Consider the following 16426-nt stretch of genomic DNA (forward strand, 5'->3'; position numbering starts at 1 on the left):
GAGTGTGTATGCGTGGATCTTCAAAAGGCAGAAGTATTCAGTCAGCAGTGTTACAAGGATAATGTCCAGATAGGGGAGATGAGTAATACTAAAGAAGTATTAAAATTTACCTATGATGACAATGACATTTACAGTAAGATACAAAAGTTGAAAACTAGAAAAGCAGCTGGAATTGATAAGGTTTCGGGGGATATACTAAAGGCAATGGGTTGGGATGTAGAACCATATCTGAAGTACTTATTTGATTATTGTTTGGTTGAAGGAGCTATACCAAATGAATAGAGAGTTGCTATAGTAGCCCCTGTGTATAAAGGAAAGGGTGATAGGCATAAAGCTGAAAATTACAGGCCAGTCGGTTTGACATGCATTGCATGTAAGCTTTGGGAAAGCATTCTTTCTGATTATATTAGACATGTTTGCGAAATTAATAACTGGTTTGACAGAAGGCAGTTTGGGTTTAGGAAAGGTTATTCCACTGAAGCTCAGCTTGTAGGATTTCAACAAGATATAGCAAATATCCTGGATTCAGGAGGCCAAATGGACTGTAATGCGATTGACCTATCTAAGGCATTTGATAGGGTAGATCATGGAAGACTACTGGCAAAAATGAGTGCTATTGGACTAGAAAAAATAGTGACTGAATGGGTGGCTCTGTTTCTAGAAAATAGAAGTCAGAGAATTAGAGTAGGCGAAGCTTTATCTGACCCTGTAATAATTAAGAAGGGAATTCCTCAAGGCAGTATTATTGGACCTTTGTTTTCTTATATATATCAATGATATGTGTAAAGAAGTGGAATCAGAGATAAGGCTGTTTGCAGATGATGTTATTCTGTACATAGTAATAAATAAGTTACAAGATTGTGAGCGGCTGCAGGGTGACCTCGATAGTGTTGTGAGATGGACGTGGGCAATGGTATGTTGATAAACAGGGTTAAAAGTCAGGTTGTGAGTTTCACAAATAGGAAAAGTCCTCTCAGTTTTAATTACTGCTTTGATGGGGTGAAAGTTCCTTTTGTGGATCATTGTAAGTACCTAGGTATTAATACAAGAAAAGTCCTTCATTGGGGTAATCACATAAATATGATTGTTAATAAAGGGTACAGATCCCTGCACATGGTTATGAGTGTATTTAGGAGTTGTAGTAAGGATGTAAAGGAGAGGACCCCCTACGGGTGGGGGACGCACATGTAGAATACACCCACGGTATCCCCTGCCTGTCGTAAGAGGAGACTAAAAGGGGCCCAAGGGGCTCTCAACTTGGGAGTGTGGATTGGCGACCACGGGGCCCTTAGCCGAGTCTTGGCATTGCTTCCACTTACTTGTGCCAGGCTTCTCGCCTTCGTCTATCCTATCCGACCTGCCTTGGTCAACTCTTGTTCTTTTCCGACCCTGACGGTATTAGAGCATTCAAGGCCTAGGGAGTCTTTCATTTTCATGCCCTTCGTGGCCCTTGCCTTTCTTCGTCCGTTACTTCATTTTTCGAAGTGACGGATCCCTTCTTTCTTCTTTTTTTCCTTCCTCTTTACCCCCTGTGGGTGGGGGACGCAGATGAATAATACACCCACGGTATCCCCTGCCTGCCGTGAGAGGTGACTAAAAGGGGCGACCAAGGGATGATTGAATTAGAACCATGAAACTACTTTTGATTCGCACCAGCATGCGGGGAACACCATGGGTTGCCTGTACTTGCGAGTAGTACCACTAAATTAGGTACGAAATAGGTTTGTGATTAGTAGCAGTAAAGAGGCTGGCCTGGGGGTTTCCAGTACCCGTGCGTCGTACCCATGTGAGCAACATCGCGGGTCTAGGAGTAGCCTGTGAGTTGTACCACTATATGAGCAGCACCGTGGGTCTGCGTTGCCTGTGATTAGTACCCACTATGTGAGGAACACCACGGGATAGATTACATAAAATTAGCTTCATGATCCGTATCGTACTTCAGTAGATCCACAACTATTTATTTATTTATTTTCCACCTAGTCGATACAGTGATTACCTAAGGCAATTTAATGGTTAAAAGTGGTACATGTTTCGTATATTATCAAAATCCCTTAACTCTGTTTAGATGAAAAAAAAATTTGACAAAGTAATGCTTTAGAGGAAGTGTCCTTAAAATTAACATAAGATTGACAACATTAAAACAAACAAAAATCTCAAGAGAAAATATGTGAATTATTTCTGCAATTGAAAGCAGTCATCAAGAAAACACTTGTACAATATTCCATAGAGAATATGTCCTAATGAATATTCTTTTCTTGACAATTCATGAAAAAATGTCAATTTATAAATTATACGATTTATAAATAATTATCGAAATGAAGAAATCCAGTTATCACATTGTGGCTCTTATTATTAATGCAGACGAAAATATTACTAATTCTTAGTTGTCAATTCTTATTAAGCCTGCTTTCCTTTGGAACAGTAACTCCTGTCATTCTTTCACAGTCTTGTGTCTGGTGTAATATTGATGATGCGTTCTTCCTTCTTCTTGCACCTGAGGTGGTGGTGGTGGTGGAGCGTCACCTATAGCTTCAACTGAGGAGGAATAAGTTGTACGGCTATCCGTAGGTGGAGAAATTCCAATTCTTTATTCGCGATCTTTCTCAAGCATTTTCAAATATACTAGAATTTGATAATATAATGGATTTTTATATTCTACAGCCTCATTAAGGTTATCATTTTTCTTTACAAGTTGGTGTAGATGAATGTATAGATCTTCATATGTGTTCATTACGCTGCCCTTCTTTAATTTTTTTATGATGGTCAGGTCTTGTTCTAAGTTGGTAAATTTATCACCTGTGGCAGTCATGTGTGATCCCATAGCTGAGAATCTTCTATGTTTTTCAGCATTCACATGTTCTAAATATCTTACTTTAAAATTGCGGCCAGATTGTCCTATGTATGTATTCTTGCACTCAAAGCATGTGAGTTTATATATTCCCGAATCAAAAAATTTATCTTTTTGCGAGAGATTTATTGTATCATGGTTGAAAATATTATGTTTCATGTTGTTATTGGTGGAAAATGCAATTTTGAAATTTTTTCTCTTAAATAAATTTGTTATTACGTGTTTGTTTGGATTATTATATGTGAACTTGATGTATTTCTCAGTTTTACTAGGTTCGATTGCTAATTTAGATTGTTGCTTCTCCAAAAATTTATTAATTATTTTATCAATCATGTTATTGTTGAAACAATTCAAGAGGGCTTGTTGTCGGATAAACAATAGTTCTTTATTCCTTTCAGATTTGGATAAAGGAATACTAAACGCTCTGTTAACGTAACTATAATATGCTGATCTTTTCTGTGCCTCAGGGTGTAACAAGTTGTTCTTGATAGTGGTCAGTGTGAAAGTGGATTTTCTGTATATTTTGAAAGAAAATCCTTTTTCTTTTCTCGTAACTACGTCCAGAAAATTCAGTGATCTTTCTACTTCTTCCTCTAAAGTGAATTTTATATTGGAATCCAAATTATTCAATATATTTAAAACTTTTTTGCTATCGGTGAGTCTGTTATCTATTATAGCGTAAACATCGTCCACATATCGTGTCCAAAAATCCAAACCCTCTATTTGATTAATAATTTTCATGTGTTCCAGATAGTCTAAGTATATATTAGCCAATATTCCTGATTCTGGGGCTCCCATTGAGAGTCCTTTTTGTCGGTAAATTTTATTATTAAACGTAAAATAATTTTGATTTAACACACATTTCAAAACATTAATAAAATCTTCAATTTCTGGTGTACTTATTAAGTTGTTCTTCATTAAATTCTTTTTAATGATTCTGATAGTGTCTTCTATTGGAATGTTTGTATACAGGTTGGTTATATCAAGCAAACATGTCGTGTGAGATGATCCAAGTTTAAAATCTTTAGCTGGATTGCAAAAATCCACTGAGTTTTTGATAGGTGTTTTACATTGAAATACGTATTTACTTGATAAGAAATTATGTATAAATCTAGAAGTTTTATAAATGGGGCTATTTTTGAAATTTATGATAGGTCTAATCGGTTCTCCCTGTTTATGTAATTTTGGCAGTGCTTTTGCAGTCGGAAGTCTAGGGTTCATATTTATTAATGTTTGCACATCATGTACATTAAACAAGAAAGATTGTGCTCTTTAATAATTTTTTAAGATTTACAGAATCACATAAGGTATGAAGCTAAGAACAAAATTCCTGTTTTTGTAAAGATTTACAATCACTTCGAGGCGCCAACAAGGTGGTTAATAACTTAAAGCAAAAAATCAAGCAAAATAACTTAATAATCACAAAAGCAGATAAAGGATGAACAGTAGTAGCCCTACATAGGAATGTTTATGTTGAAAAAACAAACATTTATTAATAACAATTCGTTTAGTACAGTTGATAAAGACCCGACATCACGTATTCAGATTGACCTTAAAAAAATTATTAAAAATCCCATCTTTCTTGTTTAATGAACATGTTGAGCAAACATTAATAAATATGAACCCTAGACCCCCGATTGCGAGAGCACTGCCAAAATTACATAAACAGGGAGAACCGATTAGACCTATCATAAATTTAAAAAATAGCCCCATTTATAAAACTTCTAGATTTATACATAATTCCTTATCAAGTAAATACATATTTTATTGTAAAACACCTATCAAAAACTCAGTGAATTTTTGCAATCTAGCTAAAGATTTTAAAATTGGATCACCTCACACGACATGTTCGTTTGACATAACCAACATGTATGCAAACATTCCAATAGAAGACACTATCAGAATCATTAAAAAGAATTTAATGAAGAACAAATTAATAAGTATACCAGTAATTGAAGATATTATTAATGTTTTAAAATTTGTGTTAAATCAAAATTATTTTACGTCTAATAAAAATATTTACCGACAAAAAGGACTCTCAATGGGAGCCCCAGCATCAGGAATATTGGTTAATATATTCTTAGACTATTTGGAACACACGAAAATTATTAATCAAATAGAGAGTTTGGATTTTTGGACACGATATGTGGACGATGTTTACGCTATAATGTATAACAGACTCGCCGATAGCAAAAAAGTTTTAAATATATTGAATAATTTGGATTCCAATATAAAATTCACTTTAGAGGAAGAAGTAGAAAGATCACTGAATTTTCTGGACGTAGTTACGAGAGAAAAAAGGGATTTTCTTTCAAAATACACAGAAAATCTACTTTCACACTGACCACTATCAAGAACAACTCATTACACCCTGAGGCACAGAAAAGATCAGCATATTATAGTTACATTAACAGAGCGTTTAGTATTCCTTTATCCAAATCTGAAAGGAATAAAGAACTATTGTTTATCCGACAACAAGCCCTCTTGAATTGTTTCAACAATAACATGATTGATAAAATAATTAATAAATTTTTGGAGAAGCAACAATCTAAATTAGCAATCGAACCTAGTAAAACTGAGAAATACATCAAGTTCACATATAATAATCCAAACATACACGTAATAACAAATTTATTTAAGAGAAAAAATTTCAAAATTGCATTTTCCACCAATAACAACATGAAACATAGTATTTTCAACCATGATATAATAAATCTCTCGCAAAAAGATAAATTTTTTGATTCGGGAATATATAAACTCACATGCTTTGAGTGCAAGAATACATACATAGGACAATCTGGCCACAATTTTAAAGTAAGATATTTAGAACATGTGAATGCTGAAAAACATAGAAGATTCTCAGCTATGGGATCACACATGACTGCCACAGGTGATAAATTTACCAACTTAGAACAAGACCTGACCATCATAAAAAAATTAAAGAAGGGCAGCGTAATGAACACATATGAAGATCTATACATTCATCTACACCAACTTGTAAAGAAAAATGATAACCTTAATGAGGCTGTAGAATATAAAAATCCATTATATTATCAAATTCTAGTATATTTGAAAATGCTTGAGAAAGATCGCGAATAAAGAATTGGAATTTCTCCACCTACGGATAGCCGTACAACTTATTCCTCCTCAGTTGAAGCTATAGGTGACGCTCCACCACCACCACCTCAGGTGCAAGAAGAAGGAAGAACGCATCATCAATATTACACCAGACACAAGACTGTGAAAGAATGACAGGAGTTACTGTTCCAAAGGAAAGCAGGCTTAATAAGAATTGACAACTAAGAATTAGTAATATTTTCGTCTGCATTAATAATAAGAGCCACATTGTGATAACTGGATTTCTTCATTTCGATAATTATTTATAAATCGTATAATTTATAAATTGACATTTTTTCATGAATTATCAAGAAAAGAATATTCATTAGGACATATTCTCTATGGAATATTGTACAAGTGTTGTTTTCTTGACAACTGCTTTCAATTATAGAAATAATTTATATATTTTCTCTTGAGATTTTTGTTTGTTTTAATGTTGTCAATTTTATGTTAATTTTAAGGACACTTCCTCTAAAGTATTACTTCGTCAATTTATGTATTTTTCATCTAAACAGTGTTATGTGGCTGAAGATGTTGATAATATATGAAACATGTACCACTTTTAACCATTAAATTGCCTTAGGCAATCATTGTATCGACTAGGTGGAAAATAAATAAATACTTAGTTGTGAACCACGGGATAGTGCGAGTCCCTGTGGTTAGTACACCTAGGTGAGGGACCTTATCGGTTTGCGTTGGCTATGAGTGGCGCCATTGTGTGAGAAACGCCATAGGTCTGCGTTCCCTGTACGAAGTGCAATACTTGTGAGTAGTACCATCTTGTGTGGAACACCGTGAGTCTTCGCTACTTTTGATTAGTACCCCAACATGACAAATACCATGGTTCTACTTTATTTGCGACATGTACCATTCTGTGGGGCCTTAGACATGGATTTTGCACCCCTTTAGACATCATCATTGTGCTTTATAAGTGGTCCCTTGGTCAGTAATACTATTATTTACATTTTTTTTTTTTAGTCTGATCCACTGTTTTTTGTTTTTTGTTGTTGTTATTTTGTGTTGGGTTCATGTACATCCATTCATTCTTCATGACATTTGAACTTTTTGTTATTTCATTTCGTACCATTAGGGGCCGATGACCTCGATGTTAGGCCCCTTTAAACAACAAGCATCATCATCATAAAGGAGAGGGCATACAAGTCTCCGGTAAGACCCCAACTAGACTATGGTTCCATTGTACGGGACCCTCGCCAGGATTACTTGATTCAAGAAATGGAAAAAATCCAAAGAAAAGCAGCTCAATTTGTTCTGGGTGATTTCCGACAAAAGTGTAGCGTTACAAAAATGTTGCAATGTTTGGGCTGGGAAGAACTGGGAGAAAGGAGACAAGCTGCTCGATTAAGTGGTATGTTCCGAGCTGTCTGTGGAGAGATGGCGTGGGAGGACATCAGTAGACAAGTAAGTTTGAGTGGTGTCTTTAAAAGTATGAAGATAAAGTTGGAATTCAAGAGGACAAATTGGGGCAAATATTCGTTTATAGGAAGGGGAGTTAGGGATTGGAATAACTTTCCAAGGGAAATGTTCAATAATTTTCCAATTTCTTTGCGATCATTTAAGAAAAGATTAGGAAAACAACAGATAGGGAATCTGCCACCTGGGCGACTGCCCTAAATGCAGATCAGTAGTGATTGATTGAATCGCTACAGGGGGTGGCATGATGCAAAGAGTTATGCTGGTATGTCTCTCCACAACATTGGCAGAATGATGATGTTGCTTGTTGTTTTAAGGGGCCTAACATCGAAGCTCATCGGTCCTTGGCAGAATGTGTCCTCATCCCTTGGATGCTGCCATACTCACACATGATGGTTATCCTTGGTGGTGCAGAACCAAGATATAATTGAACGTGATGCAACACCTAATGTCTTCAGACCATTGATCCTGAATAAGGCACAACTCTGAACACAGCGATCTCTGCTGTAGTATTAATGGCAGCTTACATGGGTTGTTAACCAGTAGCCTGGCTGATTCCAGTCATGAAGATATGGTGTATGATGGCACAGGATGTTATAGTGTGTCCAGAAATTGATGTTCGATGGCAGACTCTGTTCTTGTGGGGTTGCGTAATTCTTCGTGAACAGTATGACAATCGTCCCTTGGTGTGGTTTGTCTTGGTCGACCAGAAGCTTTGCAACATGTGTGGGTGTCCTCATATACTCGTTGGTTTCATCATCAGGCTGCTGTGAATGCTCCACATGCCACACACATTTGCACAAGATAACCACTCAACCTCATGGAGAGACAAATGTGGCCCCTGTCAAACTCTGTCATGCTTGTAATGCTGTGTAATACAGCTGATGATCCCTCACTGTGTTGAGTGTCTGATTCCCTGCATATACCTGATAATGGTATCTATTTAATATTTTAGCACCACCAATATCCTGGCTGTTCTAGATGTTACGGGTCATTGTGCTCTAATCATTTACCAACCTGTTGATGGTAAACACATTTATCAAATGATATCGAGATTGGACCATTCCTTTTGAGTGTTTAACTTCTTTCTTCAGTGAGTGTATTTTCCACTTATATTTAGTCACACAATATTTTGTAATTCTTTACCAGAATGAGAAATTTACTAGCTTAATACTTTAAGACTTGGGTGATCAAGCAAGTATGCTGCCACAGGAGATTACATCACTGTTTCTTTGAGATAATTATTTAAGTAAAATGTTCAATTTATTTTTAGAACCAGTTGAATTTGAGCAATACTGTACACTCATCTGATGTGGCGACAGTGTTGAGAGGCAGAAATGGTGTGGTAGACCCAATCCCAACCGAGAATTTAGTACCTGGAGATCTACTAGTAATACCATCACATGGCTGTATTATGCACTGTGATGCAGTACTGCTCTCTGGAAATTGCATTGTTAATGAAAGCATGCTTACAGGTGAGTTCCTGAGAGTTTAATGTCTGACTCCTCTGAAAATGATATTAAACAACAATATACCCTATACATATTACTATAACTGTATTCTTGAAATGAGACATACGTCTTGAATAATGTAATTCATTTAATAAATCTTGTAGTGTGATTTTTGAACCTTCCATAACTTACTTAGCACATGTCTTACCTTTAATTTGCTTCAATGTTGTTTTGTTTCTTCTTTTCTTTCTTTCTTTCTTTCTTTCTTTCTTTCAATAAACAGTAAGGGAAGGAGATTTTCAAGCATATTTTTAGCTTGCATGCTGGTTATATCATCAAGCATACTGAGGAAACATATGGGGCCACTAGTGAGTCAAACTATGTGAACAGAAATAGAATTTATGTCAGCTTTTAAGCTCACCGAGCATCTGAGATAATAATGTTACTGGTTTAACTTCCCACTAACTTTTTTATGGTTTTTATAGGCGCCATGGGGCCAGAATTTTGTCCTGCAGGAGTACTTTAATGTGCCGGTATATCTGCCAACACAAGGCTGGCGTATTTGAGCACCTTCAGATGTTGCGAACTGAACCGAGATCGAACATGCCAACCTGATCTCATGATGACAGCACTTCAGTGCCTGAGCTACTCAGCCTGATGAGGAATTAAATGAAGGGAAGGAAAGAAAGAAAGAAGAAAAAAGTCACATACGCTTAATATAATGTTATATGTTTCCTGCGTTTATTTTGATGTGCACATACTGTATAATCCCGAATACCACCGGCCACCAAATAAGAACCGCACCCTAAATTTAAGATAGCAAAGTATGGAAAAATAAAAATAAAAATCAAATAACTTGCATACCTATTTAATTTTCTTCAAATAGACTACAAACATAAGTTCAAACAGCTTACAATTAATAAAATCACGAAAATCATAAATAAAATTGGTTCAATACTCAGATCATTCACAATTCACAGTCGTCATCTGAAGTTTCACCATAGGAACTTTCGTCACTGGCATCTTTCCACAAATAGTCATCCTCACTACCGTCTACTGAATTTGAAATTCCACGTTTCTTGAAGCTTTTGGACACTAGATCGTTGGGAATGCGCACCCATGCGGTCTTGATCCAGCTGCATATTAGTCCCACTTCAGGCCTCTTCACTCGTTCGGTTGGTGTTAACGCGTGATCACCATCAGACATCCATTCGGTGTACAACTGTTTCATTGCAGTTTTGAAAGGCCGGTTCACGCACACATCCAACGGCTGTAGAATAGAAGTGAGTTGTCCGGGAATTATCGCAAGATCGGTTTTTCCTTTCCTCATCATATCTTTTACAGCGTCAGTTGTATGTCCTCGGTAACTGTCCAACACAAGCATGTTTCGTTTTTGTAACAAAGCTCCTGGGCGATGTTGCCAAACGCACTTCACCCAGTCCTGAACTAACGCACTGTCCATCCAGCTGGACTTGTGTTCTAACAATAACACCGGACAGCAAGTTTCCTTTCGGAAGTGTTTTCCTTTTCAGAACCACATATGGAGGGAGTTTGGTTCCATCCGCTAATAAGCACAACATTACCGTACATCTTTGCTTTTTGTTACCACCTGTTCTGATGGTTACACTTTTAGAACCCTTCGTATCCATTGTATTTTCCAACGGCATTTCAAAGTAGACAGGTGTCTGGTCAGCATTCCCAATTTGCGACAGTAAATAAGAATTTTGGTTCCTCAAATGAATAATGTGGCGTTGAAAGGCCATTAATTTTTCTTCATACGCCCCAGGGAGCCGTTGTGAAATAGACGTACGTCTCCGAATGCACAATCCCTTTCTCCGATAAAAGTTTCGGATCCATCTGCGGCTTGCAGTAAAACCCTGTGTTTTGAGTTCTTTTGAGATCTCTAGTGCTTTCAATTGACACATTCACTAGAAACATCATACCCTACCTCACGTTTGTCTATCACAAATTCGTGGAGTCTTTTTTCAATTTTCGGAAACGCTGCACTCCGCCTGCGAAACGCTCTGCGATCGCTGTTACCTTTTAGAAGTTTTTCCTTCTTCTTCCATCAATCATGAATACACGATTCATCAATATCATACTTTCTGCCAAGGGCATGATTTCCGTATATTTCAGCTTCGCTTACAACTTTAAATTTTTCACGCCCAATAAATGGCCGCAGACGCCGTTTTGAATCCATCGCTTACTATCGAGACAGCACTTTCACAGGACAGATACAGAACTAGAATGTGAGCGAGGTAGACTTCCGTAACCAACAGTCTGTACTCTCGCATAGTACGATATCCCGCAAGATCAGCTATTCGCGCACCCAGCATGCCAGCAACACTTACGAAACAAATGTGATCAAGCATCTGCAGCAGCGGCTTCCATATTTACCGCATATTTACCCATATTCTTTGATTTACCGTACTTCATTACCTTACATTACATTACCTTACCGGATTGAGAAAAAATCAATCTTGTTTTCTAGAATGCAACTAAAACACAATAAGACCTGAATGCCCATTTACATGTGGTATATTGAGTACGGTAACCGTATTCAAATCTATTTCAATACTCCATGTACAATACATACATACATACATACATTCATTATCATTATAGATTGTTATGCCTTTCAGCATTGTCTGCAAGACTCTGTGAATTAACTAAACGTCGCCACAATCCTCGATTTGCAACTAGTGTTGTGGCCTCATTTAGTTCTAATCTTTAAATCGTTAGAAACTGAGTCTAACCATCATCGTCTTGGTCTACCTCTACATCTCTTACCCTCCATAACAGAGTCCATTATTCTCCTAGGTAGCCTATCCTCCTCCATTCGCCTCACGACCCCACCACCGAAGCCGGTTTATGCGTACAGCTTCATCCATCGAGTTCATTCCTAAATTAGCCTTTATCTCCTCATTCCGAGTACCCTCCTGCCATTGTTCCCACCTGTTTATACCAGCAATCATTCTAGCTACTTTCATGTCTGTTACTTCTAACTTATGAATAAGATATCCTGAGTTCACCCAGCTTTTGCTCCCGTAAAGCAAAGCTGGTCTGAAAACAGACCGATGTAAAGATAGTTTCGTGTGGGAGCTGACTTCCTTCTTACAGAATACTGTTGATCGCAACTGCGTGCTCACTGCGTTAGCTTTAAGACACCGTGATTCAATCTCGCTTACTATATTACCATCCTGGGAGAACACACAACCTAAATACTTGAAATTATCGACCTGTTCTAGCTTTGTATCACCAATCTGACATTCAATTGTGTTGAATTTCTTACCTACTGACAACAATTTAGTCTTTGAGAGGCCAATTTTCATACCATACTCATTGCACCTATTTTCAAGTTCCAAGATATTAGACTGCAGGCTTTCGGCAAAATCTGCCATTAAGACCAAGTCGTCAGCATAGGCCAGACTGCTTACTACATTTCCACTTAACTGAATCCCTCCCTGCCATTTTATACCTTTCAGCAGATGATCCATGTAAACTACGAACAGCAAAGGTTGAAAGATTACAGCCTTTTCTAACCCCTGTAAGTACCCTGAACCAAGAACTCATTCTACCATCAATTCTCACTGAAGCCGAATTGTCAACATAAATGCCTTTGATTGATTTTAATAATGTACCTTTAATTCCATAGTCCCCCAGTATATCAAACATCTTTTCCCTCGGTACCCTGTCATATGCTTTCTCTAGATCTATGAAACATAAACACAATTGCCTATTTCTCTCGTAGCATTTTTCACTTACCTGGCGCATACTGAAAATCTGATCCTGACAGCCTCTCTGTGGTCTGATACCACACTGATTTTCATCCAAATTCCTCAACAACTGATGGCACCCTCCCTTCCAAGATTCCAGTTAATACTTTGCCTGCTATACTAATCAATGAGATACCTCGATAGTTGTTGCAATCCTTCCTCTTCCCTTGCTTAGAAAGGTGCATTTACTGCTTTTGTCCAATCTGAAGGTACCTTACCAACACTTCATGCTAATGTTACTACTCTATGAAGCCATTTCATCCCTGCCTTCCCACTATACTTCACCATTTCAGGTCTAATTTCATCTATTCCTGCTGCTTTATGACAATGGAGTTTATTTACCATCCTTTCCACTTTCTCAAGCGTAATTTCACCAACATCATTTTCCTCCTCCCCATGAGCTTGGGTCGCAACACCACCAGGATGATTTCCTTTTACATTGAGAAGATGTTCAAAATATTACCTCCACCTCTCCAGTGATTCCCTGGGATCTATTATGAGTTCACCTGAATTACTCAAAACACTGTTCATTTCTTTTTCCCTCCCTTTCTAAGATTCTTTATTACTGTCCAGAAAGGTTTCCCTGCTGCTTGACCTAGCCTTTCCAGGTTATTACCAAAATCTTCCCAAGACTTCTTTTTGGATTCAACAACTATTTGATTCGCTCTGTTTCTTTATCTACATACAAATTCCTGTCTGCCTCGGCCCTGGTTTTTAGCCATTTCTGATAAGCCTTCTTTTTACGTTTACAAGCTGTTCTCACTTCATCATTCCACCAAGATGTTCGCCTTTTCCCATCTTTACACACAGTTGTTCTTAGACATTCCCTTGCAGTTTCTACTACAGCATCCCTGTATGCCACCCATTCACTTTCTGTATCCTGAATCTGCTTACTGTCTACTGTTCGAAACTTCTCACTAATCATATCCGTGTACTTCTGTCTAATTTCATCGTCCTGGAGATTTTCTACCCTTATTCGTTTGCAGACAGATTTCACTTTCTCTACCCTAGGCCTAGAGATACTTAGTTCACTACAGATGAGATAGTGGTCTGTATCATCGAAAAATCCGCGAAAAACTCGTACATTCCTAACAGATTTCCTGAATTCAAAGTCTGTTAAGATATAGTCCATTATGGATCTGGTATCCCTAGCTTCCCATGTGTAGCAGTGAATAGCCTCATGCTTGAAGAATGTATTCGTGACAGCTAAACCCATACTAGCACAGAAGTCCAGCAAACGCTTCCCATTCCCATTAACTTCCATATCTTCCCCACATTTACCAATCACCCTTTCGTATCCTTCAGTTCTATTCTCAACTCTCGCATTGAAATCGCCCATTAGCACTATTCTATCCTTGCTGTTGACCCTGACCACGCTGTCACTCAATGCTTCATAAAACTTGTCAACTTCATCCTCATCTGCACCCTCACATGGTGAATACATGGAGCCAATTCTAGTCCTAATTGCTCCAACTGACAAATCTACCCACATCATTCGCTCATTTACATGCCTAACAGAAACTATGTTGCATGCAATGGTATTCCTGATGAAGGGCCCTACCCCAGACTCTGGCCTTCCCTTTCTAACATCCGTCAGGTAACTTTATAATCTCCTATCTCTTCCTCGCTATCTTACCTTACCCGAATATCACTTACTCCTAGCACATCCAGATGCATCCTCTTTGCTGACTCAGCCAGTTCTACCTTGTTTCTTCCATAAGCCCCATTAATATTGATAGCTCCCCATCGAATTCCATTTCGTTCGCCAAGTTGTTTCCAAGGAGTCCCTCGCCTGTCAAATGGGAGTGGGACTCCATTACTCCCATAAGTCCGAGACTTGCTTAAAATGTTCTGAGCTCGGTAAATTCATGAAGCAGGATGCTACCCTACTTGCACATAGTCCAAGTGAGGATCTCTCCTCTAACGGGTTATGGATCACCAGTGAATTGTATAGTCCTAGCCGCCTGAGCACAAGGAGGACCATGACTCAGAATATGTCCGAGATGCCCACTCCCATTCCATAGCAACTGGTATCCCGACTCTCAGGACCACTTACTAGGCCACTTAGCCATTGCCAATGGTTCACGAAGTAGGATGTGACTACAGTAACCCACACCATGAACCATGAACCACTCCATGTAAACGTAGTAAATATTTAGGAGAATGAACGGCTTGAATACAACCCGCACCCAAAATTTAGAACCAATATTTTTGGGGAAAAAAGTGCGGGTGGTATTCGGGATTATAGAGTAACTATTCTTAAAACGATAGAAAGATATAAATTGTACGATTTATTGTTATTTTCAAAAGTTCAAAAGCTTCCTTATCACACAGGGCTTATCTGTCCTTTCTTTCTTTTGCTTGAATGGTTGTTTTCATTCTTCCACCAATAAACAGTAAAGGCCAGAGGTTTTTAAACATATTTTCAGCTTGCAGGCTGGTTGTATCTCAAGCTTACCACATTAGGGAAACCCAGAAAACATACAGGGGCTGTAATGAGTCAGGCTACTTAAACAGTAATTGGGGCAACTTTTATATTTGTCACTTAATGATTTACAACTCTGATTAGTGAGAAATTTCACCAACCGGCCTGAGGTGTACTGTTATGTAATTTTGAAGTTTTTTTTTTTTTTGCTAGTGGCTTTACATTGCACCAACTGAAGATAGGTCTTATGGTGACAGTCGGGCAGAAGAGGGTTAGGACTGGAAAGGAAGAAAGCGATCGATGCCTCGATTAAGGTACAGCCACAGTATTTGCCTGGAATGAAAATGGAGAAACCATGAAAAATAATTTTCAGATCTGCTGACAGTGGGGATTGAATCCACTCTCCCAAATGCAAGCTCACAGTGGCATGACTGGAATTGCACAACCAGGTCACTCAGTTTCTTGTGATTCATAATACCATGAGACTTACTGTCCCAAATTAGACATGGTTTGGACTTCATTTAGAGGGCAGCCCAGTTACCTATATATGGGTCGTCAGTTCTTCAATTATATATTTAAATAAAAACATTACTACCTTAATAAGAGATACTTCCGTTGTTTCACCGGTGCAGGTATTTAAAAAACTGCATTCTGGATGAATATTTACACTATAAAGAAGGCTTGTTGTCATAGCAATAATAATAATAATAATAATAATAATAATAATAATAATAATAATGATGATATGCAATTATATAGAAATACATGAATGCAAAGAGATGAACATAACATAATTTACTACATTAAATGTTAGTATACAGTTGAACCTGACTTATACGTACATCAAGGGGAAGAGAAGAAACTACTTGTAACTCAGAATTACTTAGAAATCAGACTTACACAATACATCACATATTTACTGAAAAACCAATGGAATGGACCTACATGTGTAAATCCTTGCAAATAATAAATACATTAAGACAGAAAATATTATTTTGAACTTGGTCAAGCCTTAAAGAAATCAGATAGGTTGGCTTGTTTCACTTTTCTTGCATTGACAGTATAAAACTCCTTTTGCAATCTTAGTAATGAATTCAAAGCATTTTCACTACAACTTTTTGCAGTGATGTAACGCCTACACACATCGATTTCACTCAACACTTCACTCAGTTCAGGTGTTTCAAGATTCATGTCGTTATCTCCATCTCCATCACTGTCACTATCGCTTGCAGCTGGTCCATCACCACCGCGTTGTTGGCATACATTAGCAATAATCTCTTCATCCGGTAGTTCTTCACATACAGCCAGATTATCATTGAAATGCACAAAAGTATTGAATTTTACACCCTCCGGTACTGTTAGCTCATTGCCAGACAAA

At 37.7% G+C, this 16426-nt stretch overlaps 1 protein-coding gene across 1 annotated transcript in view; it reads left to right on the forward strand.

The window, feature by feature from the left end:
* Positions 1-16426, forward strand: part of anne (anne boleyn) — a 382933-nt gene that overhangs the window by 205282 nt on the left and 161225 nt on the right. Inside the window, exon 7 of the mRNA XM_067140654.2 lies at positions 8670-8871. Within this exon, the coding sequence (XP_066996755.2) occupies positions 8670-8871 (202 nt within the window). The remainder of the gene's footprint in view (positions 1-8669; positions 8872-16426) is intronic.

Source organism: Anabrus simplex, chromosome 2, assembly GCF_040414725.1.
Source record: "Anabrus simplex isolate iqAnaSimp1 chromosome 2, ASM4041472v1, whole genome shotgun sequence".
In the NCBI taxonomy this organism is placed as follows: Eukaryota; Metazoa; Arthropoda; class Insecta; order Orthoptera; family Tettigoniidae; genus Anabrus; species Anabrus simplex.